Below are 27088 nucleotides of genomic sequence, written 5' to 3' on the forward strand. Positions count from 1 at the left end.
TCCCCCCCCCCCCCTCTCTCTCTCCCTTCCTTCCCGCCCCGCCAGTGCCATGCAAGCGCCCTTCCCGCCCCTTAAAGCTGAGGTGAGCTGATAAGACCTCTCTCTCTCTCTCTCTCTCTCTCTCTCTCTCTCTCTCTCTCTCTCTCTCTCTCTCTCTCTCTCTCTCTCTCTCTCTCTCTCTTCTCTTTTTTTTTCCCTCCTCCTCTTTCCCTTTCTCTTCCTTCTCCTCCCTATCCTCTTCTTCCTCCTCCTCCTCCTCTTCATGTTCTTGCTCTCCTTCCTGATCCCTCTCTCTCACACACACACACACACACACACACACAGGCAGGCCAGCAGGTGACATGAGTTGCCAGAAATGCTTGTAGATTGCCATTTTAAAGCGTCACCTCACAGCCTGTCGCCATGGGGACTGTTTGGGCGAGGAGGGTCACGTTAGAAAAGCAATGAGAGGAAGGAGGAGGAGGAGGAGGAGGAGGAGGAGGAGGAGGAGGAGGAGGAGGAGGAGGAGGATAGAGGAAGGAATAGGAGGGTCAGAAAAGAAAGCAAGAAGAGGAAGGAGGAGGAGGAGAAGGAAGAGGATAGTGAGAGGAAGGAGGAGGAGGAGGAGGAGGAGAAGGAAGAGGATAGTGAGAGGAAGAAGAAGGAGGAGGAGGAGGAGGAGGAGGAGGACAGAGGAAGGAATAGGAGGGTCAGAAAAGAAAGTAAGAAGAGGAAGGAGGAGGAGGAAGAGGAAGAGAATAGTGAGAGGAAGAAAGAGGAGGAGGAGGAGGAGGATAGAGGAAGGAATGGGAGGGTCAGAAAAGAAAGCAAGAGGAGGAAGGAGGAGGAGGAGGAGGAAGAGGATAGAGAGGAAGGAGGAGGAGGAGGAGGAGGATAGAGGAAGGAATAGGAGGGTCAGAAAAGAAAGCAAGAAGAGGAAGGAGGAGGAAGAGAAGGAAGAGGATAGTGAGAGGAAGGAGGAGGAGGATAGTGAGAGGAAGGAGGAGGAGGAGGAGGAGGAGAAGGAAGAGGATAGGGATAAAGAAAAAGAATGGGAGGAAAAAAAGATGAAGAAGGGAAGGAAAAGGGGAAAAAGAACTGGGAGGGGGATCCAATGCCCACCATATCTGATTCCCCTTCACCCCCCCCCCCTTCCTCTCTATGGGCAAGCCGAGTGATACTGCTAAACGTTTGAGAGAATGGGAAAGGAAGGGGATGGAGGGAAACGTTACTGTACTCTTGGAAAAGCAGACAAAAGGCGAGACATCAAGGTACGGAGAAGGTTGTTAGTGTATTGGTCTTTCCTTTCCTTTCCTCTCTGGGACCAACGAAGGTGAGACTGGGAAGGGATGGAAAGGGAAGGAAACGTTGCTGAGCTCTTAGGAAGGCAGACAGAAGGCGAGACAGCGAGGTATGGAGAAGGTTGTAAGTGTATTGGTCTTTCCTTTCCTCTCCTCTCCCTGACCCCAACGTTTGTGAGCATGGTAAGGGAAGGGAAGGGAAGGGAACGGAAGGAAACGTTGCTGTACTCTTGGGAAGGCAGACAGAAGGCGAGACAGCGAGGTATGGAGAAGGTTGTTAGTGTATTGGTCTTTTCTTTCCTCTCCCTGGGACCAACAAAGGTGAAACTGGGAAGGGAGGGAAGGAAGGAAACGTTGCTGTATCATTTAAATTAGAGGAGTTCCGTACCCCCAAAACTGCCAGTGATCGCTAGCTACTTTAACTAGAGTCAACTCCTGCTGAAGGGATGAGGACTCGCACACTTTAAAATCTCTCACGTGATAAGTCATGATGCACTGTGCCTATATTCTACAAGACATTGATCCCAAGTGTTTATGCTAACATTTTTCAGGTGAAGTGGTGAGAAACACTCTACCATTCAGTTTTTACAAGCTAAATACTCGCACCTAAGCTTACACCATTCTCGCATTTTTTTTTCTAATCTCCTGCCGCATGTAAAGCTTGAACCATTTTTCCAATAGATTCCACGAAGACTAATGTTTAATCTGGAAAGTACCGAACAGAATCTAGTCAGAACTCGTGGTAAAGAGATGTTTAAAACGCCGAAAACCGCACGGTACCGAAAGAAGCCGCTGAGGGGCCGCACTCATTTTCACCAAGACTTACCAATACAAAGGGCTGTAGCTGTTTAGGGCACTGGGGAGAAAGAAACAGTGGAACACCTAATTGTAGAATGTAGCAACTACGAGAGGCAGAGAGGGGAGTTAGTACCAGACGTGACGGTGATGAGCCGATGAAAAGCGATACAGGTCAAAAGAAGGTTTGTTTTGGTTTGGAATGCCAAGTCGAATAAATCTACCTCTAAGGTATAAATACATAATGAACAAGTCTGTGTTCGTGATTTATTAAATGCTTTAGTGTATCAAGTGTCTAAAATTGATAGTACCTAAGTTTTTGTAGACCAAAAAACAACAAACAACAGGTCGTAGATTCAGGCTGCTGTGCAACCGAAGTTTCATATTTTCATTTATCATAATACCGCAACTGTCAAAAATTATTGAAGAAAAATTTTCTTAATATTCATAACTTTGTTTTGAATTACATTGGGATAAGCAAAACAATTTTTTTTATAGTAGACCCACTTTTCTGTATCAAATTATGCTATCCAGATAATCTGGCATTTTTTTCGAGGAACGGAACTTCTCGAATTGTGTGAATGGAAAGACAGACAGCAAGACCCCAAGATGTATAGAAGGCTGTTAGAGCATTACGACTACTTCCTCCCAAGGCCAGAGAAGATTAACCGGGTTCTCTTGAGTGATTTTTTTCGTTCTTTTTTTTCGCTTCCGCCTATGACTGGGGTAGGCTTTCTTGGTGGGGCCTGGTGGTCGGCCCCAGCTAGTTATGGCGCAGGTAAGTAGTGTTTATAGTGGCGCCATCTTACTTGGCTCATGCTGCCCCCCGGAGTTCGTCTTTGACCCACTCTTTAGACTTTAAGAGAGATAATTCAAAGTCCGGGTTGGTAGGTGATCTGCAGGACAGCATGTGGGTAGTCTTGGGACTATTACAATGGGCAAATTTTCCGTGGATCTTCAGTCAAACCACGATTTCCGCTGGCGTCTTTCTGATATTTCCGTGGTTTTCTGACGTGTCCACGATCTTCCAAAGCTACCGTAGATTTCACCGAAGGACAACAGTAATACTCACCATCATCAACAGCAGCAATAACAAGAAACAAATGAGAAACACGCTAACGGAAATCGTGGTTTGACTGAAGATCCACGGAAAATTTGCCCAGTGAAATAGCCCCTATGGCCACTCGGAGGAGACTGAAAAATCCCAATGGTACAAAAGTCGTGTACAACTATCGCCTGCATCACATAATAGGGGCGTATTACTAAACATTTCGGCGCCCGAGTCCGCATATATATTTGACAAGGCTTTCGTAGGAGTTCGGGTCATTTCCAGGGGTAGCTTTATGGCCCTGGTGGTAGTTTGACCCTTTTTCTGTACCATGAACCTAAAATAACAAACATTAGACTCCGATCGATCCCCTTTCTGACCTTTAAAAATAGCTTATGTGAGAAATGAAAGTGACTTATAATACTAACCATATACAGTCTATGAAAAAACCCAGCAACTTCTAACACGAGACTTTTCAAACAGGTAAACTGAGTGCCTTCAAAATAATACGCATGAGTACTGAGAGCAGGTGTGTGTAGCGTAAGTGTAGCCAGGCGTAACCATGAAGTGTACCGTCCCCTTGAAGGCAACCGGGAACTGAATGGCCGGTGAAGGGGCGGGGGAGGAGGGGCGGTGTACTGCAGGCGCTGGGAGTGGGTGGGGAGTGGGTGGGCAGTGACTAGGAACTGGGGCAGGAGAATCAATATGGTGGTGGTGGTGGTGGTGGAGGTTGAGTTAGGTTGGGTACGTTTTTATTTTTTTTTATTTTTGTGGTTGTTGTACTTGTGTGTGTGTGTGTGTGTGTGTGTGTGTGTGTGTGTGTGTGTGTGTGTGTGTGTCATTTCCTCACTTCCCTTTTCTTTACTTTCCTTCCTCCACCCTTTGCCCTCTCTCTCTCTCTCTCTCTCTCTCTCTCTCTCTCTCTCTCTCTCTCTCTCTCTCTCTCTCACCTTTCCTAACCGCCTCTTCGTCACCTGGCATTTCTCCTCTCTCTCTCTCTCTCTCTCTCTCTCTCTCTCTCTCTCTCTCTCTCTCTCTATCATTATCTTCTTTTACATTTCCTCTTATCCCTCTCATCCTGTCTTCCTTTCCTCCTCCTCTCCTTCTTCTTTCCTCCACGACCTTCTCCTCCCTTCTCTTACCTTTGCTCTACCTTTAAAACCTGTTCTCTCTCTCTCTCTCTCTCTCTCTCTCTCTCTCTCTCTCTCTCTCTCTCTCTCTCTCTCTCTCAATTTCCTTCCTTTCAACTTTAGGATTCATTTTAACATCACATCTCTCTCTCTCTCTCTCTCTCTCTCTCTCTCTCCTGGCATCTCACATAGCTTCATTTGTTTTCCTTACCTATTGAAATCTAACCCACTGTGACTCTTCTACATATAAATCTATCTCTATATAAAGCTATGGACTGCGCAATGACCTACCACAATGCTATTTCGCGTGCACTGTGGGAGGCGTTCCATGCGCGTTCCCATCTTAAAGCTACGAACACATTCAATTGTAATAAAAATGAAGAGCCGCTATCTGAAACGCCTGTGAACTATTTTTAGCTTCCCCCTCAGTCTTATTTACGGTGTTCAGTGGTTTTTACAGGCGGTATTGGTAAAGCCTCTCTCTCGTCGTAGAAGTCGCTGGGGTTTTAATGGACTGTTTTGTGGTGCTGGTAATAGTTTTGTACGACCTCTGCGCCTTGACCGGGAGAATTGTTATTATTATTATTATTTTTCATCAGAGGACGCGGCTCAAGGGCAATAAAAAGAGTACACACACACACACAAAAAAAAAAAAAAAATAAATAAATAAATAAAAAAATAAATAAAAAAAAATAAAAGCCCGCTACTCGCCGCTCCTATAAAAGATAAAAGTAAAGAGTAGCCAAAAGAGAGGTCAATTTCGGGTGGAGAGGTGCCTTGATACACTCTTCTTGAATCACCTATGGGAAAGTTGGAAAGTTTCGTTTAGTCGGCGCAACATCTGTGGTCATATGCCGGAGAGACAGAAGGGGAAGGAATTATAGAAGGGAACAGATGGGACACAACCCCTGATTAATACCTGGTACCCATTCACTGCTGGGTGGACAGGGGCGTAGGGTATCGGAAAAGCCGCCCAAATTTTTCCACTCCGCCCGAATCACCCATGGGAACCCGGTTACTCTTCTCTGTGGTCTTAGTAAATGGTCGTGATGGGAGCTCGATACGTGTAAGAATATGGAGCTATAGAACGTTCCACACACCACATCAAAGGGTTAGCGTGCGTAGCGTAATCGGTGAGCCATGGTTCGAAACTGTGACGAAGCAAAGAGCGCGTGACCCAGCCCGTTCATTCCCTCCGACGGACTGGCCGATAATGAGGCTTGCCATATCTTTTTTTTTTTTTTTTTTTTACAGCAGAGGAGACAGTTCAAGGGCGTAAAAAATAGTAATAATAATAATGAAAAAAAAAAGCCCGCTACTTTATCCACCTCAGTCCAGCAACCTGCATTACCTCCATTACCTACCCAGCCTTTTATTAGCATATTTTATTAGTATTAACATATTTTACATCATCTACTGCGTTCCACCACTGGCTTAGCAACGCGATACCCCTTGCACCTCACTTGTGCTTTCATAACCCCTGATCCAGTGATGGGCCCCAAACCTTTGTGAGGCCACCTCGTGATACGGCTAAACTGCGCTATCTTATCGGTGGTGTGCGTCAGGCGGTGCACGCCAGCATGTTGCCTGCACGGGAGGGCTGGTGGGGCAGCTCTGTGCGGGGCAGCGCATCTAGGAGTCCTTTGGAGGATATGGGAGGAGGCGCGGGCACATTTGCCAGATATCGGTCCCTGTGAGGCAACCTTTTATTGCAGGGTGTAAATAAACATATCGTATTGCAATAGTGCATAAGTTTCAGTCTTCCCACTGGCAAACTTCAAAAGGCCAAGTGTTATTTTCACACTCAGTGACACTCCCCACATTTTTGTACCGTTAGCTTATTCACAGCATGATAGAGTGTAATATGATATCTGTAATATCAAGTGCTGGCGGATCTTTCATAATAAATGTGCAATCTCCCCGTCAGACCTTTTTGTTCTAACTCCTGATCTACCCTCCAGAGGCCAACAGTGCAAAATAGCGCATGTTAGGACCCAGCTTGAACTAAGGAGGAGGTCCTTCAGTGTCAGAGGAATTCCTTTGTGGCATTCCCTCCCTGAATCACCCTCCAGTCTCTACCTCTATTTAAATTAGCACTAGCTCATCATCTTAGGGACAAACTTTTAGAATATCATTACATGAACTATTGCTCTTCATCTAATCTTATAAACTCTATTACAAGTTGACTGCACATGATGCACTAACCAGCTCTTTCGCTAGTACTTGTTTTTGTGTAAGTAATTATATATTGAGAGCTGGCGCATCAGCAGAGTGCTGGCTTCCTGGTACCCCCTCCTCATTATGTGTCAAGCATTTTTTTTCATATCTTGTAAATTATTTTTCCCTCAGTTACTTCAGTTATTCTCTTAAATTTCATATGCATAATATTTTTCTCTACCTAAACATTTTTAGTTTTATTTGCTATTCTCTACTTAACAAATTTATATTGTATAACACAAAGGTCTTCTTGCAAACCAAAGTGCATCAAGACACCTCGCTTCATGCAGTAACAGTGCCAGCAGGCTTTTGTTCCCTCTATTTTTTTTGCCCTTCAGCTTACTGTACCTTACTGTAAAAGATGAAGAGCCAAGCAGCCGAGTGAACAAGCCAAGTACGCCTTTATGTTGAATAGCAGAGGTACAGACGTGTGTTACAGCAGCAGAGCACTAGGTTACAATATATTACTTATGGATTTTTTTTACAGTAGAGAAAACAGCTAAAGAGCAAAAACAAGAAAAAAATAACCCTCCTAAGTGCTGCTCCTGTAAAAGTGAATAGAAATGAAAGGTTAGAAGTACGAGAGTCAATGCTGGATGGAGATTTATTAGAGAAAACGCAATAATGTGGAGCAAAAGTCATGAAATGTAACGCCACTCCCAGGCACTTCTGGTTCTTGTGTTGGTCGGGAAGCATAGCCTTTGCAACGGCGCTTCCCTATCTTGTTTCTCTATTCAATCGTTCAAGTTCCTCCGTTGGTGTTTCCTTTCATCCACATCTCCTACACTATTTTCTTAGCTTCTTCTATCCATTTTTCTCTTAACAGTAGATCTCCATTGATGTTGTTTTCTTGTTCTATATAAGGTCTTTGCAAAGCTCTTGATTTTCTCCTTATTTCCTCATATCCAGGGCACCACAACAAAAAATGATTTAAATTTTATATCTCCCAATCACATAGTAAACATTTTAAACATAGTAAACTTAGTGGAGTTACATATCAAGGTTTTTGCACTGTGCTACTGTTATTGCAATTTCTCTCTCTCTTTTTTCTTTTACAGTGAGGGAGGCAGCTCAAGGGAAATAACAAAGACAGCAACAAGAGCCTGCTAAACGCTACTCCAGCAAAAGAAAAACAGAACGAGGTCAATTCTGAGTGGAGTGGTGTATTGAAGCACTGTATGTGGCACTGTTGGTTGACTGAAAGCATTTCCAGCAACCACAAGTGCGGGCAAGGTCACCATTCCTTCATGTCCACAGTGTGAGACCAGAGTGACAAGTAGACTCACCAAGCTTTGATTACTGGCCGTCCACCGTATGAGAGAATTATTACACGAAATACAGCCAGGTGGAGGTATTAGCACTCGCCGAGCCACTTCTGGAATCACACTTCAAATGTTGAGTTGCGCACTTTCAGTTTTACCGCCCCAAGACTACAATAAACACCCTCTTGACATTAGAAGAACAAAGGATCTCTCCAAATTTAAGAAAGAACTAAAAACTTTTCTGTTCTTTGACTGCTACGACATTGAAACATTGACAATTAACATGGCATATAAGTTGTGATCAATATTGAAAATTTAATGAATTAAAATATGTGGGTCCTACAGAGCGCTTTGGCGGAAGTGGGACCAGATAAATAAGAAACACAAGTAACAAGTAGATTCTTTTTTCAGTAAGGGAGACACCTCAAGGACAAAAACCAAAAACCAGGGACAAAAAGCCTCGGTAGATGATGCTTAAACAGAAGAAAATAATAGAGAGGCCAGAAGAGAGGTCAATTTTGTGTGGAGAGGTGCCGCAGAAGTGTCCCCAAGCACGGTGACCTTCCGGCTCATCGGTGGCTCACTGGTATGCTGCCTTGCCTTGTACTCAGACGGCCCAGGTTCGATCCCCGTGTTACGTTTCTGCCAGGTGTTTTGATGTTCCCCTTATGAAAGAGTTTAAGTCGCAGGAAGGTGGAAAAGGGATAGGGGTGTGTTGGGCCCCAGGTGACCCCTTGAGGCTGGTCCCCCCTCAATCTTGCCCCCAGTGCCCTAGATAGAACCCAGCCACCAGCCCTTTCCTTCCTCCCTCCAATCTTCCCTCCCTCCAATCCTTCCTTCCATCCCTCCAATTCTTCCTCCAACCTCGAAATCTTCCTACCCTCTCTCTTATTCTTTCTCCAATCTTTCCTCCCTCCCTCCATATCTTCCTTCCCTCCCTCCTATTCTTCCCCCAAGCTCCAAATCTTCCTCCAATCCTTCCTTCCCTCCCTCCTATTCTTCCTCCTCCCCCTCCTATTCTTCCCTCAAGCTCCAAACCTTCCTCCAATCTTTCCTTCCCTCCCTCCTATTCTTCCCCCAGTCTTCCCTCCCTGCCTCCAAATCTTCCTCCAATCGTTCCTTCTCTCCCTCCTATTCTTTCCCCAATCTTCCCTCCCTGCCTCCAAATCTTCCTTCCCTCCCTGCCTCCAAATCTTCCTCCAATCCTTCCTTCTCTCCCCCCAAACTCCAAATCTTCCTCCAATCTTCCCTCCCTGCCTCCATATCTTCCTTCCCTCCCTCCAACCTCAAAATTTTCCTCCAATCTTTCCTCCCTCCCTCCAATCCTTCCTTCTCTCCCTCCCTCCAATCTGCAAGAGGCCACTTCCAAGGAGCGTGACCCCCGCCCACACTCCCCTCCCTGGGCTACATACTAGGTCACACAGCGCCATTTTACCGTCTCCATTACGTTCTGGTTGAGTTTACGAAAATATAGCGTACTTACAGGTGTGGAAGAGGCAGTTATAAATCCCTGGGCGCAACGGACGTCACTCCACTCCCACTCCCAAACGCTAACTGACTGCCCGTACTCAGCGTTGTTGGATATTATCGTACCCTAGAACATCGTATTTTCTGGTTTGACTCATGACTATTGCAAACAAACACCAATAATTACCGATTTTAATGAAAGCTTTAAGCAAATCTCGTTATAGAAGTGAGGATTACAGTTTTTGGTTGGAAATCGACAAATATAGGAGGCTGAGTACGACAATCTGGTGACGTTGGTTGAGAGTTGCGAGATACTTTCGTACTCAGAGCATCGTATTTTCCGGGTTTCTGGTGTATAACTATGGCAGGAAGATATCAGTAATTAACGGTTTTAACGATTATTTTGGTTTTATATCGTTATTTGTGCGGGTGAGACGTTTTTTAGGCTTGAAATCGATAAATACAAGCTGAGTACGACAATTTAATGCAGTGTCGCGGTTTTGTAGTTGCCAGTTTGGAGCGAAATGTCAAAAAAATCTAAATTAAAGCCAATGAATGGGAGACTGAAGGATATTGTTATGTTTACCAAATATAAATGAAGCTTTAAAATTATCTATCAATAATGTATTGGTGTCTCACTACAATAATAGGCTTTGGAGCTGTTATAGCTACCAAGCGTATTTCATAGTTATTCCATCATATAATTCAAATCTTCTTTTCATATATCACACACAAGTATTTTCTAAGCCAAAGAACAGCATCAGCCGAGTCTAATACATGTATTTTTTTTAGTGTTGAGCAAATTGACAAGATTGTCGTACTCATAAACCTGCGTATATCGCCGTATCCAGACAAATACCGATATCCAAGTAAATCCATTGTTCAAACTCTTAATTATTGATACATTCTTGCAATAATTATGGGTCAGAAACCAGAAAAAAAAACAATGATGCCAGACCATATTGTCGTACTCAGAAACCTGCATATATCGCCGTAGCCAGACAAATACCGATATCCAAGTAAAGCCATTGTTCAAAATCTTAATTACAGATACATTCTTGCAGTAATTATGGCTCAGAGCAGCAATAAACTATCAATCAATCAAGGCAATGATGCTGAGTACGATAACTTAAGTGTTTGTTCCTGGCGGCGCCGTTTGTGTTGGGGCGTCAAGAAACGTTTGTGCTTGTTTGTGTGTGTCCGGGAACGTTTGTGGCTGCTGGTGTGTGTCAGGGAGGGTTAAGAAGAACGTTTGTGCTTGCGTTGGTGTATCAAGGAAAGCAATACAGCCGCAGACAACCACAGACAGACAACCACAGACAGTCAACCACATTCAACCACAATCTCAGACAGCCACATTCACACGTCCACAGACAACCACACACAGTCACAACCACATCCACAGACAACCATAATCTCAGACAACCACATCCACAGACAACCACAACAACAGACAACCACATCCACAAAAAAAACATCCACAGACAATCACAATCTCAGACAACCACATCCACAGACAACCACATCCACAGACAACCACAATCTCAGACAGCCACAACCACAGACACTTACAACCACAGACAACCATAATGGAGCACTGTGAAGACGAGGAGGAGATGGACACCGCCGAAGTCTCGTCCTCCAGCAGTGACTCCGAGTCCGAGGAGGCTGAGGAGGCCCGCACCGAGGAGGAGCAGAAGGCGCTGTGGCAGAAGGTGGAGGAGCTGAGGGGGCAGGTGGGGACAGGTGGATTGTTTTAAGTCCTCTCTCTCTCTCTCTCTCTCTCTCTCTCTCTCTCTCTCTCTCTCTCTCTCTCTCTCTCTCTCTCTCTCTCTCTCTCTTACTTTTTTTTCCTTCCATTCCTCATTTCCTCCTTATCCTCCTCTTTTTTTTTTTTTACCTCAAATTCCTTTTCTGTCTCCAAATCCTCTCCCTTTCCTTCCTCCTCCTCCTCCTTTTATAGCTTTCCCTAACACACACACACACACACACACACAGACACACACACACACAGACACACACACACACACACTTAATTTTTTCTTTACACTGGGATTGGGGGAGGGAGGGAGGGGGGGCATGTAGGGGAAGTATATAACTAGCTAAGACGCATTGCCAAATATTGTGTTTAGGGTAGCTGTTAAATTTAGCAGAAATGTCAACCCCCCCCCTCCCCCCACCCCTTTTTATACAGATAGGCTTCATAGTCATTTTTCGCTTTGTGTCAGTAAAAATTCCTATCGTTAATACTCTTCTCCTTCTTCGTCATCATTTTTAGTCTGTCATCTCCCATTCTTGAGGTCGGAGTTACAATGACCCCCTCCATTTTTCCTGAGGGTCATGTCATAAAACATTTTGTCGCCCAAGCTTACATTTCTGACAAGGCTTTCATGGGAGCTGTGGGCATTTCCAGGGGTAGTTGTATAGCCCTGGTGGTAGGTTAACCCTTCCTCTGTACCATGAACTTAACAAAACACTGACGAGAACCTAATTGACCTCCTCTTGGCCCTTTGGAATTAGTTAATGTGAGGTGCAGCAGTATCTAGCAGTATCAACATCAGCCTGGTGCTAACTCTTCTATTGTTAACCCTTCGACAGCAGTGGAACTCTATATAGATGGTCCAAAATTCAGTCGTCAGTTTTATTTAGCAGAAATTTAACAACACTTTCAGATTGAGGTAGAATCAACACATAGACGATAGTTATAACATCTACTATGTGCCGTAACTATATTAATGCTACGGTCCTAAGGTCGGCAGTGACTATATAGATGATTCATATTCGGGGGAGCTACTCTTCAAAATCTGCCACCGTCTATAGGCTAATGCTGCCTCCCCAATGTTGCAGGTTGCGGAAAATGCTCTCTTCTATGATGGGCATGTCAGCTTGATCACCACGCTGCGGGATCTTTTCGAACTGGAGGAGGCAAGGAAGGCCAGGGAGCAGATGAGTGAGGTTTACCCCTTGACACCAGGTATTGCCATTTTATTTGATTTGTTTTTTTGGGGTGTTCGGAATCAATGTTGTGAATCCTGTTAAGTATATATGACTTTTTTTTTTTTTTTTGTGGACGAGTTTGCTGTATTTTTGTTTTCTTCTTTTTCGTCTTCCTCTTCATCTTCTGCTTCTTCTTCTCCTTTTTTCTTCTTTTTCTTCATCTTTCTTCCTTCACTTTTTCTTCCTCTTCTTCTTCTTTTTTTCCCTCTCCTTTTCCTCCTCTTTTTCTACTCCTTTTTCTTCCTTCACTTCTTCCTCTTCTTCTTCTTTTTCTTTTTCTTCTTTTTTTTCCCTCTCTTTTTCCTCTCCTTTTTCAACTTCCTCTTTCTTCCTTCTCTTCTTCTTCCTCTTCTTTTCCTTCTTCTTTTTTTCCCACTCTTCTCCTTCTTCTTGTTCCTCTTCTTTTTTCTACTCCTTTTTCTACTCCTTTTTCTACTTCCTCTTTCTTCCTTCTCTTCTTCTTCCTCTTCTTTTCCTTCTTCTTTTTTTCCCTCTCTTCACCTTCTACTTTTTCCTCTTCTTTTTTTCTACACCATTTTCTTCCTCTTTCTTCCTTCACTTCTTCTTCCTCTTCTTCCTCTCCTTATTCTTCTTCAAAATTACAAATACCACTAAACATGTACAACTTCCTTTTGCAGAACTGTGACTAAAATTGCTGTATTTGTATGCATTTCTAATTAAAATCATAAATACACCTACCATTAGTTAATACACATTCAACCTCTTTTAGCAGAATTGGGGCTAAAATTGTCATATATTTGTGTATTCATGATCAAAAGTATACCGTCCAACATACAACTTTTCTTTTTCTCAGAGTTGTGGCTACAGTGGATTCAGGATGAGCAGAAGGTGTGCGCCACAGACGAGGAACGCCAATACATCGTTAGCCTCTTTGAGCGAGCCGTGAAGGATTACACAAGTGAGTTCCATGTCTTGACTCGATGTTCTCAAACACTTCCGCCTCTCACATCAACTACTATTTCGAAGGGCCAAAAAGGGGATCAGCCAATATCAGCTTCTAGTATGAGTCTCCAATATGAGTTTCTAGTATGAGTTTCCAATGTGAGTTTCCAGTGTGAGTTTCCAGTATGAGTTTCCAGTGTGAGTTTCTGGTGTGAGTTTCCAGTATGAGTTTCCAGTGTGAGTTTCCAGTATGAGTTTTCAGTATGAGTTTCCAATATGAATTACCAGTGTGAGTTTCCAGTGTGAGCTTCCAGTATGAGTTTCCAATATGAGTTTCCAATATGAGTTTCTAGTATGAGTTACCAGTGTGAGTTTCCAGTGTGAGTTTCCAGTATGAGTTTCCAGTGTGAGTTTCCAGTGTGAGTTTCTAGTATGAGTTTCCAGTATGAGTTTCCAATATGAGTTTCCAATATGAGTTTCCAGTGTGAGTTTTCAGCGTGACTTTCCAGTATGAGTTTCCACTTTCCAGTGTGAGTTTCTAGTATGCATGGTATTTTAAGTTCATGGTTCAGAAGGAGAGTCAAACTACTGCCAGGGTCAAAAACTACCCTTGGAAATGCCTCAAACTCCTATGAGAGGCTTGTCAAATATGTGTGTGCTTGGGTGCCAAAATGTTTAAGAATATGGCCCTTGCATGTTGTTTACCATTGTTAGTTGCATGTTAAGCAGTATATGCACATGACGCTCTACTCTTGCTCATCCCTATTCTATCCAAATCCCTTATGCAAGAGTTGACCAGCATCTTCATTCTTTCAACCCTTCTCAAATTTGGGCGGCTTTTCCGATACCCTACGCCTCTGTCCACCCAGTAGTGAATGGGTACCAGGTATTAAACAGGGGCTGTGTCCCATCTCCTGGGATCTATTCCATTCTGTAATTCCGTCCCCTTCTGTCTCTCTCCGGCATATGACCACAGATGTTGCGCCGACTAAACGAAACTTTCCAACTTTTTCGTCCCTTCTGCTGGTAACTCCTTCGTCTGTATTTCCTCCTGCCTTTGACTTAAGCTCATTCAAGAGGAGAGCATCAAGACACCTCTCCACCTCTTGTTTGGCCTCTTGCTCTGTTTTCTTTTTCTGGAGCAGTGTTTAGTGGGCTTCCTTGTTGCTGTTTTTGTTTTTTGCCCTTGAGTTGCCTCCATTACCATAAAAAAAAAATATTGCTCATCATACTTCATCACTGTCTCCCTTCCCCTCAGGCGTACAGGTGTGGGTGGAGTACGTCATGTTCATGCTGGGCGGTGGCGACCTGGATGCCACACGTCAGGTTGGGGAGCGGGCCCTCACTGCCGTTGGGACCCACGTGGCCGAGGGCGTGCTGGTGTGGCAGGTGGTGCTGCTGGTGGAGAAGCAGGTAGGATTGCTGTGTGAAGTGGCACCTTTGTTTCCTGGAGTAAGGTGGAAGTGGGCTTTTTTTTTCACTCTTTGTTGCCCTTGAGCCGTTTTCCTTGATGTAAAAAAATAGTAATTGTCTAGCGTTAGGAGCATTTTTTTATACAGTAGAGGAAACGGTTCAAGGGCAAATAAAGGAAACAATAATGAAAAAAAAAGAGCCCACTACTCACTGCTCCTACAACAGCGTCAAGAGGAGTGGAGTGGCCGAAAGATAGGTCAATTTCGGGAGGTGAGGTGTTCTGATACCCTCCTAAAAACACATAGGATTGTTGAAGAGACTTATAAGCTGTTGACAACTTGACATGCATGGATGAAGAGAGTTTCCAGTATGATTTTCCAGTATTTGAGTTTCCAGTATGAGTTTCTAGTATGAGTTTCCAGTTTCCAGTACAAGTTTCCAGTATGAGGTTCCAGTAAGAGTTCCCAGTATGAGGTTCTAGTATGAGTTTCCAGTACAAGTTTCTAGTATGAGGTTCCAGTAAGAGTTCCCAGTATGAGGTTCCAGTAAGAGTTCCCAGTATGAGGTTCTAGTATGAGTTTCCAGTACAAGTTTCTAGTATGAGTTCCCAGTATGAGTTTCCAATATGAGTCCAGTATTTGTTCCCAGTATGAGTTTCCGATATGAGTCCAGTATTTGTTCCCAGTATGAGTTTCCAATATGAGTCCAGTATTTGTTCCCAGTATGAGTTTCCAATATGAGTCCAGTATTTGTTCCCAGTATGAGTTTCCAATATGAGTCCAGTATTTGTTCCCAGTATGAGGTTCCAATATGAGTCCAGTATTTGTTCCCAGTATGAGGTTCCAATATGAGTCCAGTATTTGTTCCCAGTATGAGTTTCCAATATGAGTCCAGTATTTGTTCCCAGTATGAGTTTCCAATATGAGTCCAGTATTTGTTCCCAGTATGAGTTTCCAATATGAGTCCAGTATTTGTTCCCAGTATGAGTTTCCAATATGAGTCCAGTATTTGTTCCCAGTATGAGTTTCCAATATGAGTCCAGTATTTGTTCCCAGTATGAGGTTCCAATATGAGTCCAGTATTTGTTCCCAGTATGAGGTTCCAATATGAGTCCAGTATTTGTTCCCAGTATGAGTTTCCAATATGAGTCCAGTATTTGTTCCCAGTATGAGTTTCCAATATGAGTCCAGTATTTGTTCCCAGTATGAGTTTCTGATATGAGTAGTATTTGTTCCCAGTATGAGGTTCCAATATGAGTCTCCAGTATTTGTTCCCAGTATGAGTTTCTGATATGAGTAGTATTTGTTCCCAGTATGAGTTTCCAATATGAGTCCAGTATTTGTTCCCAGTATGAGTTTCCGATATGAGTCCAGTATTTGTTCCCAGTATGAGTTTCCGATATGAGTCCAGTATTTGTTCCCAGTATGAGTTTTCAATGTCTCCAGTATTTGTTCCCAGTATGAGTTTCCGATATGAGTCCAGTATTTGTTCCCAGTATGAGTTTCGAATATGAGTATCCAGTATTTGTTCCCAGTGTGAGTTTCCAGTATGATGTTCCAGTACAAGTTTCCATATTCCAGGTGTATAGTGGACTGCAGAAACCGGGTGCTGTGCTCTCAGACAAGGAAACAGCTGACATTGAGAAGCAGCTCAGTAGAATCCAGGCTCTGTACAGAAGGCAGATGCGCGTCCCCTTAATGAACTGCGGACCCGAGGCGCTGCAGGAAGAAGCCTCGGAGTATTTCGACGACATCGGAGCGCAGATGAAGGAGGACCTCAAGAAGACTCAACAGCGACTGAATGAAAAAGTTCCATATGAAGATGAATTGGTGAGTTTGTTGGCTTGGTTATCGGCTTGTTGTTGCGTGTTTTGAAATGTTGTGAGAGCGAAGACTAGGATGATTTATTTTATTTATTTTTTGTTTATTTTTTTGTTTGTGGTATTGGTAATTCAAGTTTGTAAGAGGCTAATTTTGCTTTGACCTTCTTTATATAATTATTATTTTCCTTCTTTTTCATTTTTTACTTCTTCTTTTTCATCTTTTATTTCTTCTTCTTCTTCTTTTCCTTCTCTGTTTTCTTCATTCTCTTGCAATCTTCTCCCACTCTTGATCGGACTATCCCCCTCCTCTACATCTAATCATTAGGTTTTTTCGTTCCCCAGCTCCGAGCGCAGAGTGAGGTGGACAAGTTGGCAGCGTACCGTGCCTACATCGCGGCCACAAAGGAGTCCGACAACCCAGCAGCCGTCCAGAGCCTTTACGAGAGGGCGGTGCTGGAGCTGTGCCTTGTGCCTGGTGAGGGAAAGACCTTGAGAACTAAACTCTCTATTTAACTCATCCGCTGCAATTGTCACGGATCTGGCTTTCACTGGTAGCCTGATAACATATAGTCCCATGTCTTTCTTTGCCTCTGTGGTGGATAGTGGAGTATTTCCCATGTGGTATTGGTATGCTGGATTTTCCCTCCCAAGGTGCAGGACTTTACATTTTTCTTCATTGAATTGTAGCAGCCACTTATTGCTCCATTCCTGTAGCTTGGTGATGTCTTCTTGTAGGAAATCCGCAGTCAAGGGGTTATGAATACAAACCTTAGCCTTTTATTTTCTCCAGGTTTAAGTCAGAAAACAATGGCAGTATAATTATATATGGTTTCTCCTTTTTTCTCCTCCTCACAGACCTTTGGGAAGAGTATGTGACCTATGTGATGAACCAGTTTCCGGGGCTGGACTATGTGGTCTTGCCCGTCTGCCAGCGGAGTCAGAGGAACTGCCCGTGGTCTGCCGCCCTCTGTGAGCTGCACATCGCGGCGCTGCAGATGTTCACCGCGGAGGGGGAGGAAAAAGACACGGCGGCCAAGATTAAAAGTAAGACCAACCATTTTTAGAACGTTCTTATTTAGCTTTTTTTTATGTATTTATTTATTTTTTGCCCTTGTATTCCAGTATTCCAGCCACTGTTCCTAAATTGGTGTTCCTAATTATATATTTTTAATTTTTTGCCCTTGTATTCCAGTATTCCAGGCACTATTCCTAAATTGGTGTTCATAATTATATATTTTTAATTTTTTGCCCTTGTATTCCAGTATTCCAGGCACTATTCCTAAATTGGTGTTCATAATTATATATATTTTTTATTTTTTACCCTTATATTCCAGTATTCCAGGCACTATTCCTAAATTGGTGTTCATAATTATATATATTTTTATTTTTTACCCTTGTATTCCAGTATTCCAGGCACTGTTCCTAAATTGGTGTTCATAATTATATATATATGTTTTTTTTTTACCCTTGTATTCCAGTATTCCAGGCACTATTCTTAAATTGGTATTCCTAATTATATATTTTTTATTTTTTTGCCTTTGTATTCCAGTATTCCAGCCACTATTCCTAAATCAGTGTTCCTAATTATATTTCAGAGGCGCTGGAAAAGGGTCTCGGGTGTGGCCTCCAGGTGGGGGCCGACGCCACGCGCATGTGGATGGCGTACCTCATCTACCTGCGGCGCCAGATCACATGGTCCCAGCCACACGCCCAGGAGCTGAGCGCTTTCAGAGAGGCGGCCCAGCAAGCAATAACAGTGATTGATAAGTGTAATGTTTAGGATGTGTTTCTTCTCAATGTCAGTATGTTAAAACAGTGATGGTATAGGATGTTAGTTCTCTCCTCTGTCCACTCTTCACTACTCAATTTTATAGGAGCAGGTTAGGCTATGTTAGGTTAGATTAGGTTAGGTTAGGTTCTCCCTTTTGGCCGCTCTTCGCTACTCTCTTTTATTGTAGCATGTTAAGTTAGGTTAGGTTAGATTAGACTAGGTTAGGCTAGGCTAGGTTAAGTTAGGCTAGGTCAGGCTATGTTAGGTTAGGTTAGGTCAGGCTATGTTAGGTTAGGTTAGGTTAGATTAGGTCAGGCTATGTTAGGTTAGGTTAGGCTAGGTTAGGTTAGGCTAGGTTAGGTTAGTCTAGGTCAGGCTATGTTACGTTAGGTTAGGTTAGATTGACAGGCTATGTTAGGTTAGGTTAGGTTAGATTAGGTCAGGCTATGTTAGGTTAGGTTAGGCTAGGTCAGGCTATGTTACGTTAGGTTAGGTTAAGTTAGCCTCTCTTTTATAGGAGCAGTGCATGGTCAGCTTCTTTGTTTATATATATTTTTGCCTTTGAGCTTCTGCCTTAACTGTTAAAAGAAAAAAGTTTAGAAAGATGATGTACAACAGGCATCTGCTTATATATCTGATGTCCGGTCACCTCAAGGAAACAGGGAAATACTGAAACTTTAATGCAAACAGGAACTGAACTGATCTTAGACTTGACCTCTTTCATCAGACTCTATCTCTCTATCAGACTCTATTTCATCAGACCTCTATCTATGTTTCTGCTGCCCTGTCACCTCAAGGAAACAGGGAAATACTGAAACTTTAATGCAAACAGGAATTGAACTGATCCTGGATCCTATTCTTTCATCAGACTTTGGTGAGGAAGGAGACTTGGAGAGCTTGATTCCTCGCTTCCTGGCGCGTATCGAAGCTGAATTTGTCGGGGACTGTGAGAGAGCCAGAGAAGTATGGAATGATGTCATTATGAAGAGGAACAATAACTTCAAAAATGCTGAACTTTGGCTGGAATTCATCAACACAGAGAGGTGAGAACACTGGCATGGGCATTGATGTTGAAAGCATTGGTATTGTGTATTTAAAGGCGGCTTTACACCTGGCAATTCCTAGTCGGCAATACAGCTGCAATACCCAGCGGCTAGACCAGCTGGGTGCTCTCGGGAGCAAGTACGTTCACACGTGGGAGGAGCCGCCGGGAGCATCAAGACGTAAACTGCTAGTAAATGCAAGGGCATGAATTCATCCCAGACACCCAAAAAGGCTACTACCATATATTAAAACCACAATGAGTTTGGTCCATTAGCCTAATATTGTAGAAATACTTTAAGTAAACGAGTTTTATCATAAGTAGTATTGATGGATTGATTGATTGTTCATTGTTGCATTTAACAACAAAGGAGAAGGGAGGAACATGCCATCGCAACCCCCAGGCATTACAAGTGTGATTATATAATATACAAAAATAATCGTTCCTTACCTCCTTCGATATCTTGCAAAGAGATAAACATTTCTCGTAATGTTGCTGCCACTCTCTCAAACGTCGTTTTTCGTAGTATCTACGCTGCCTCACTTCTACTAATGCCACCTCGGCATCCCGGTTCCAAATCTTGTCTGTATCTGCCATTTCTTGTTTTATTTTTTGCGCCGACATGCTGTACTCAGCCGCCAGTCAGCAATACAAGACGGACACGCTCAGCTGCAGAAAACTTGCCGTGAGAAGGGCTCCCAGACCCAGACCCAGACCAAAAATGCAGCCGCGCCTGTATTGCCGACTAGGAATTGCCAGGTGTAAAGCCGCCTTAAGATATGCTTGTCAGGGGCTTCTAGTCATGTTGCAGGTGGTATTATGCTATTTTTGCTGTCCCTGCTGTACCTCTTGTCTGAAATCCTCCTCCTCCTCAAGAATATATTAACCCCTCAATGTTCCTTCTCCTCCTCCTCTCCTCTTCCTCCTCCACCTCCTCCTCCTCCTCCTCCTCCTCCTCCTTTTCCTCTTCCTACTCAAAAATATATTAACCCTTCATTGTTCCTCCTCCTCCTCCTCCTCAAAAATATATTAACCCTTTTTTTGTTCCTTCTCCTCTTCAAAACTACATTAATCCCTCAATACTCCTCCTCCTCCTCCTCCAGAATACATTAACCCCTCTCTCCTCCTCCACCCCCAGGAGTTATGGGTCAGACAAGCACTGCCGCAGGCTCTGTCGTCGGGCACTGGAGAGGGTCTGGGAGGGCATCGAGGGCATTGGTCTGGCCTACCTTCGCTTTGAGCAGGAAGCAGGGAGCCTAGAGACGATGCAGGAGTTCAAGAAGCGCTTTGGCGAGAGGTGAGGCTCATCATAATTTTTTTCTGTGATAATTGTTGTTAGAAATATTCCCTTTATTATAATACATTTGTTTATCCTCTAAACTTTGATGCATTTAATCTCCTGTGCCATATCAGCAATTTAGTCTGTCCTTGAATAACATGCACTGGACCCACATACAGACAGACACCTTACAAAGACTTGACTTACGAAAATCCGCAGATAAGAGATAAAGGCCTTTTAGGGTTAAAAAGCTTATATATTTAATCTTCTGAGTCAAATCGATTTACAAAAGTTCCTCAGGAGCCACCACATTGACCCCTGAGAAAAATGATATAGCAACTAGACTTACAAATGAAAAACAAAAGTATATATGACAAGTTGGTTACTGCCTGTTTGTATTTAGTATTCAGTTATTTTTTTCTGGGTATTTTTGTTTGTTATCTCTCAACCCATCCGCTGCTCTTGGCACGGATTTGGCCTTCACTGATAGCCTGGTAACATACAGTCCCAGGTCTTTCTCTGCCTCTGTGGTGGATAGTGGAGTGTTTCCTATGTGGTATTGGTGTGCTGGATATCCCTTCACTGGTAGCCTGGTAACATACACTCCCATGTCTTTCTCTGCCTCTGTGGTGGATAGTGGAGTGTTTCCCATGTGGTATTGGTGTGCTGGATATCCCTTCACTGGTAGCCTGGTAACATACACTCCAAGGTCTTTCTCTGCCTCTGTGGTGGATAGTGGAGTGTTTCCCATGTGGTATTGGTATGCTGGATATCCCTTCACTGGTAGCCTGGTAACATACACTCCCAGGTCTTTCTCTGCCTCTGTGGTGGATAGTGGAGTGTTTCCCATTTGGTACTGGTATGCTGGATATTCCCTCCCAAGGTGCAGGACTTTACATTTTTCTTCATTGAGTTATACCAGCCACTTTTTGCTCCACTCCTGTAGTTTGGTGAGGTCTGCTTGTAGGAGATCCACAGCCAAGGGGCTAAGCTGCTTCTCTTGGTTTAAAAAGAAGCATTAACCTCTCAAATCTCTCCCCTGAAGGATGGCCATTGTCAACAAGAAGAGGGCCGAGGACGCTGCCAAGTTAGAAGCCGAGACTGCCCCTGAAGATGCGAGAAAGGGCAAGGGCGTGAAGCAGAAGGACAGGAGAAGCAAGCAGGGGGGCAGGGACGGGAGGGACTACAATCAAAATGGGACGTCGCAGGTGAGTCTTATTTTTCACGCTCGTTCTAGCGATAAATAAAAAGTTCCTTGGGTATTTTGTGGTAGGAAGTAATAGCTGGGTAGGCATAGTTTATTTATTTATTTATTTATTTTTTATTTTTTTTTCTAGTAAAGGAGGGAGGTCATTGGGAAAATATTTGGCTATAGTGATGTGTTCTGATGGGTGACCTTTTGATGTTTCTTTACATAACTTAGAACACTATACACAATACACTATACTTAATAACACTATACATAATACACTATACATAACACACTATACTATACATAATACACTATACATGATACACAACACAATACACATGATACACTACATACATAATACACTCTACATAATATGCTATACATTATACATACTAACACTATACATGATCTGTTTGCCTCCCTCTGTACTGTGTCATTGCATTCTTTTTATGGCGTGGCTATTTAGAACCTCCCTTTCTATCCTCACAGGAAGGCAAAGTGTTCAAGGTCCCGCATCCCGTCTCCAAGCCCTCCAAAGGTGACTATATGATACTCTTTCGTAGGTTACATTAAGTATTTCAGCGCTATAACATTATGGTGGAAGGCATCTAAGAGTGAGAATCCAAGGGGTCAGTAAATGCTTGAGCTAAGAATATATAGTACACTTAACCTGGTAGCAGCGGGGATCATGTTTCTTAATGGTCCCTCTAAGCGAGAAAATGAGAAAAAATCATCACTCACACAAACCATTTCATAATATATATCAAAGCATTTCTGATCAGTTTATGTATCATCTATTTTGGGGGGTTTAAATCATGGCACAAATTTGGCCCGTCGCTGCTACATGGTAAAGCCACAAATTTGGCCTGTCGCTGCTACACGGTAAAGCCACAAATTTGGCCCGTTGCTGCTACATGGTAAAGCCACAAATTTGCCCTGTCGCTGCTACATGGTAAAGCCACAAATTTGGCCCGTTGCTGCTACATGGTAAAGCCACAAATTTGGCCCGTTGCTGCTACATGGTAAAGCCACAAATTTGGCCCATCGCTGCTACATGGTAAAGCCACTAATTTGGGCTGTCGCTGCTACACGGTAAAGCCACAAATTTGGCCTGTCGCTGCTACACGGTAAAGCCACAAATTTGGCCTGTCGCTGCTACACGGTAAAGCCACAAATTTGGCCCGTCGCTGCTACACGGTAAAGCCACAAATTTGGCCTGTCGCTGCTACATGGTAAAGCCACAAGTTTGGCCCATCGCTGCTACATGGTAAAGCCACAAATTTGGCCCGTCGCTGCTACACGGTAAAGCCACAAATTTGGCCTGTCGCTGTTACACGGTAAAGCCACAAATTTGGCCTGTCGCTGCTACACGGTAAAGCCACAAATTTGGCCCATTGCTGCTACATGGTAAAGCCACAAATTTGGCCTGTCGCTGCTACATGGTAAAGCCACAAATTTGACCTGTCGCTGCTACACGGTAAAGCCACAAATTTGGCCCGTTGCTGGTACATGGTAAAGCCACAAATTTGGCCTGTCGCTGCTACATGGTAAAGCCACAAATTTGGCCCGTCTCTGCTACACGGTAAAGCCACAAATTTGGCCCGTCTCTGCTACACGGTAAAGCCACAAATTTGGCCCGTCGCTGCTACATGGTAAAGCCACAAATTTGGCCCGTCGCTGCTACACGGTAAAGCCACAAATTTGGCCCGTCGCTGCTACATGGTAAAGCCACAAATTTGGCCCAACTCTGCTACACGGTAAAGCCACAAATTTGGCCCGTCTCTGCTACACGGTAAAGCCACAAATTTGGCCCAACTCTGCTACACGGTAAAGCCACAAATTTGGCCCGTCGCTGCTACATGGTAAAGCCACAAATTTAGCCCGTCTCTGCTACCAGGTTAAGTTGTTTTATTTATTTATTTATTTTTTATTGTTTTCTTTGTGTCTTAAAATAAAAGCCTACTAATCACTGCTCCTATAATTTCTTTAGTATTTCTTTAATATTTTGTTTCAGTGTTTATATTTAAGTTTTGGAGAGGGCAGAGCATATTCCTGTAGCTCCATCTTTATACCAGTCTACATGTTCATTTTATTATTGTTATTATTATTATTATTATTATTATTTAGGAACCCAGATAATTCATATAGTAAGGATGATGATTTGTTATGTATTGTAGGAAGAGAAGCATGATAGGTACACTTCACTCTTGGTCAGTAGAGATCACAATATCATCTCCATTCCTTCACTTCCAGGAGCAAAATGGGACATAGGAACACTTCACTCTTTGTTAATGGAGGTCACAATATCACCTCTATCCCTTTACTTCCAGGAGCTAAATGGATTACGTATTGTAGGAGGACATATACGATAATTACAGACAGTCACATCTTGGTCATTGGGAGCCACTAAATCGTCTCTAATTCTTTACGTTCAGGAGCCAAATGAGTTACGTATTGTCGAAAGATACACAGGGTAGGTATACAGTTACGTCTCGGTCATTGAGAGTCACAAAATCACCTCCATTCCTCCACTTCCAGGAGCAAAACGGGACCTAGGTACACTTCACTCTTGGTCAGTGGAGGTCACAATATCATCTCCATTCCTTCACTTCCAGGAGCAAAATGGGACATAGGTACACTTCACTCTTGGTCAGTGGAGGTCACAATATCATCTCCATTCCTTCACTTCCAGGAGCAAAATGGGACATAGGTACACTTCACTCTTGGTCAGTGGAGGTCACAAAATCACCTCCATTCCTTCACTTCCAGGAGCAAAATGGGACATAGGTACACTTCACTCTTGGTCAGTGGAGGTCACAATATCATCTCCATTCCTTCACTTCCAGGAGCAAAACGGGACCTAGGTACACTTCACTCTTGGTCAGTGGAGGTCACAATATCATCTCCATTCCTTCACTTCCAGGAGCAAAATGGGACATAGATTCACCTCACTCTTGGTCAATGGAGGTCACAATATCATCTCCATTCCTTCACTTCCAGGAGCAAAATGGGACATAGATTCAGTTCACTCTTGGTCAATGGAGGTCACAATATCATCTCCATTCCTTCACTTCCAGGAGCAAAATGGGACATAGATTCAGTTCACTCTTGGTCAATGGAGGTCACAATATCATCTCCATTCCTTCACTTCCAGGAGCAAAATGGGACATAGATTCACTTCACTCTTGGTCAGTGGAGGTCACAATATCATCTCCATTCCTTCACTTCCAGGAGCAAAATGGGACATAGGTACACTTCACTCTTGGTCAATGGAGGTCACAATATCATCTCCATTCCTTCACTTTCAGGAGCAAAATGGGACATAGATTCACCTCACTCTTGGTCAATGGAGGTCACAATATCATCTCCATTCCTTCACTTCCAGGAGCAAAACGGGACATAGATTCACTTCACTCTTGGTCAGTGGAGGTCACAAAATCACCTCCATTCCTTCACTTCCAGGAGCAAAACGGGACATAGGTACACTTCACTCTTGGTCAGTGGAGGTCACAAAATCACCTCCATTCCTTCACTTCCAGGAGCAAAACGGGACATAGATTCACTTCACTCTTGGTCAATGGTAGTCACAAAATCACCTCTATCCCTTTGCTTCCAGGAGCTAAAAGGGTTACGTATTGTGGGAAGATGAACATGATAGGTACACTTCAATCTTGGTCAATAGAGGTCATATCATCTCCATTCCTTTACTTCCAGGAGCAAAACGGGACACTGAATCCACATCCCCAACCAAGAGTAGCGCCCCGGAGTCTTCCACTGGCGCCTCGAAGAACATTCCTCCTCCACCTGGCTTCAAGGACTCAACCGATACAAAGGTGAAGCCGGGCGGCCGTCACGAGGGAGAGATCGAACCCCCGCCAGGCTTCAAGGGGGACTCACCAAAGAAGGGCACCAAGCGACGGGCGGAGGAGACGGAGGATGAGCGCGCCAAGAGACTTAAAGGTATGTCTTGGTACTGCTGGCCCTGCCCTCTTCTTAATCAGTAGAGGAAGCAGCTCAAAGGGGATAAACAAACAACAAGAAAGCCTGTTTATCAGTGCTATGTTTTGTTTCTGAAGGGTCGTTGTGGTGATGTGGGTAGACATTGAATGAAGATGTTGGTCAGTCTTAGGCCACATGCGAGCAAGGTTGTATTAAAAGTGTCATACATACTTTGGTTTTTATATTATCTTCTTGCTATATTTTCTTTCTCAAGGGTCTTTGTGTTGATATAGGCGGACATGGAATGAGATGCATGTCAGTCTTATGTCATATGTACTTTTGTTTACCATTAAGTCTCGTCGAAACGTCATTAACCTTCCTGTCTATTGTTTCCAGTGGAGAAGCAGCACGGCGTTCTCACCAGGGAGTCTCCACTGGATGAGATGTGCACTCTATTCATCAGCAACCTGGATTTCAAGACCACCGAGGAGGAGGTCATGGCGCTGTTCAGGAGCTGTGGCGACATCTCCGACTTCCGCCTCGTCAAGAACTTCAAGTGCCTCAGCAAGGGCTTCGGGTACCTGGTCTTCAAGTCGCACGAGGCTGCCGTCAAGGGCCTGGACATGGACCGCACGCCTCTCAACGGACGACCGGTTTTCGTGTCGCCGTATGATCCGGAAAACCACACCCACAAGTTCAAGTACTCAACCGGTCTGGAGAAAAACAAGTTGTTCATAAGCGGACTTCCGTTATCCATGAGCGAGAGTGACGTAAAGGCAGTGTTCGAGCCTTACGGGCCGGTAAAGGACATCCGGTTGGTCACATACCGAAACGGACACTCGAAGGGTCTGTGCTACCTCGACTACCACGACGCAGACACCGCCGCGAAGGCCGTGGAGGCGATGAACGGCTCAGAGCTGGAGGACAAGATCATAACCGTACAGATCAGCAATCCTTCCGCTAAGAAATCGAGTGAGAGCGTGGCGCCAAAACCGGTCATGCTCGGAGAGGGCACTCGGCAGAAGAAGGCCGCCGGTGGGAGAGGCAAGGGCATGTTCAGCCTGGTCCCCCGCGCCCTCCGACAGCCGCCACCGACGTCCACCACCACCGCCACCGCCACGGACGCTGAACCCTCCGAGAAATCCACCAAGAAGATGACCAATAGTGATTTCCGGAGCTTGTTGATGAAGTAGTTAAGGCTCAGTACTGTGTTGTGTGTGTGGGCTATAAGGGGCATGGTGTGAGAGAGAGAGAGAGAGAGAGAGAGAGAGAGAGAGAGAGAGGGAAGGGAGGGGCATGGTGTGTGTCAGAGAGAGAGAGAAAGGAGAAGGGCTGGTAAAAGAGAGAGAGAGAGAGGGAGGGACAGAAGGAGAGAGATGTGAGAGAGATGGAGAGAGAGAGAGAGAGAGAGAGAGAGAGAGAGAGAGAGAGAGAGAGAGAGAGAGAGAGAGAGAGAGAGAGAGAGAAGTAAGAAGGGCTGGTGTTGAGATATAGAAAGGGTGTGAATCTATCTATCTATCTACCCATATCT

The 27088-nt window shown here is 44.1% G+C and overlaps 2 protein-coding genes across 45 annotated transcripts in view; one reads left to right on the forward strand and one right to left on the reverse strand.

Annotated features, from left to right (window-relative positions):
- Nucleotides 1–9305, reverse strand: part of LOC127002893 (catenin alpha-like) — a 58797-nt gene extending 49492 nt beyond the window's left edge. For 43 of the 44 annotated variants that reach the window (XM_050869198.1, XM_050869202.1, XM_050869200.1 and 40 more), the window contains exon 1: nt 9216–9305. The gene's annotated coding sequence lies outside the window, so the exon portion shown is untranslated. The remainder of the gene's footprint in view (nt 1–9215) is intronic. The other variant, XM_050869175.1, reaches the window with a different exon arrangement.
- A 1012-nt stretch (nt 9306–10317) lies between these two features.
- On the forward strand, nt 10318–26896 carry LOC127002900 (squamous cell carcinoma antigen recognized by T-cells 3-like). The gene is made up of 14 exons (XM_050869210.1): nt 10318–10935; nt 12047–12173; nt 13011–13115; nt 14358–14512; nt 16093–16341; nt 16677–16809; nt 17190–17378; nt 17930–18103; nt 18974–19148; nt 20286–20444; nt 21472–21634; nt 22108–22156; nt 25333–25578; nt 25954–26896. The coding sequence occupies exons 1-14, from the start codon at nt 10789–10791 to the stop codon at nt 26748–26750; spliced, it is 2868 nt and encodes a 955-aa protein (XP_050725167.1). The 5' UTR covers nt 10318–10788; the 3' UTR covers nt 26751–26896.
- Nucleotides 26897–27088: the final 192 nt, after the last annotated feature.

The sequence above is a fragment of the Eriocheir sinensis genome, chromosome 24, assembly GCF_024679095.1.
Source record: "Eriocheir sinensis breed Jianghai 21 chromosome 24, ASM2467909v1, whole genome shotgun sequence".
Taxonomy (NCBI): domain Eukaryota; kingdom Metazoa; phylum Arthropoda; class Malacostraca; order Decapoda; family Varunidae; genus Eriocheir; species Eriocheir sinensis.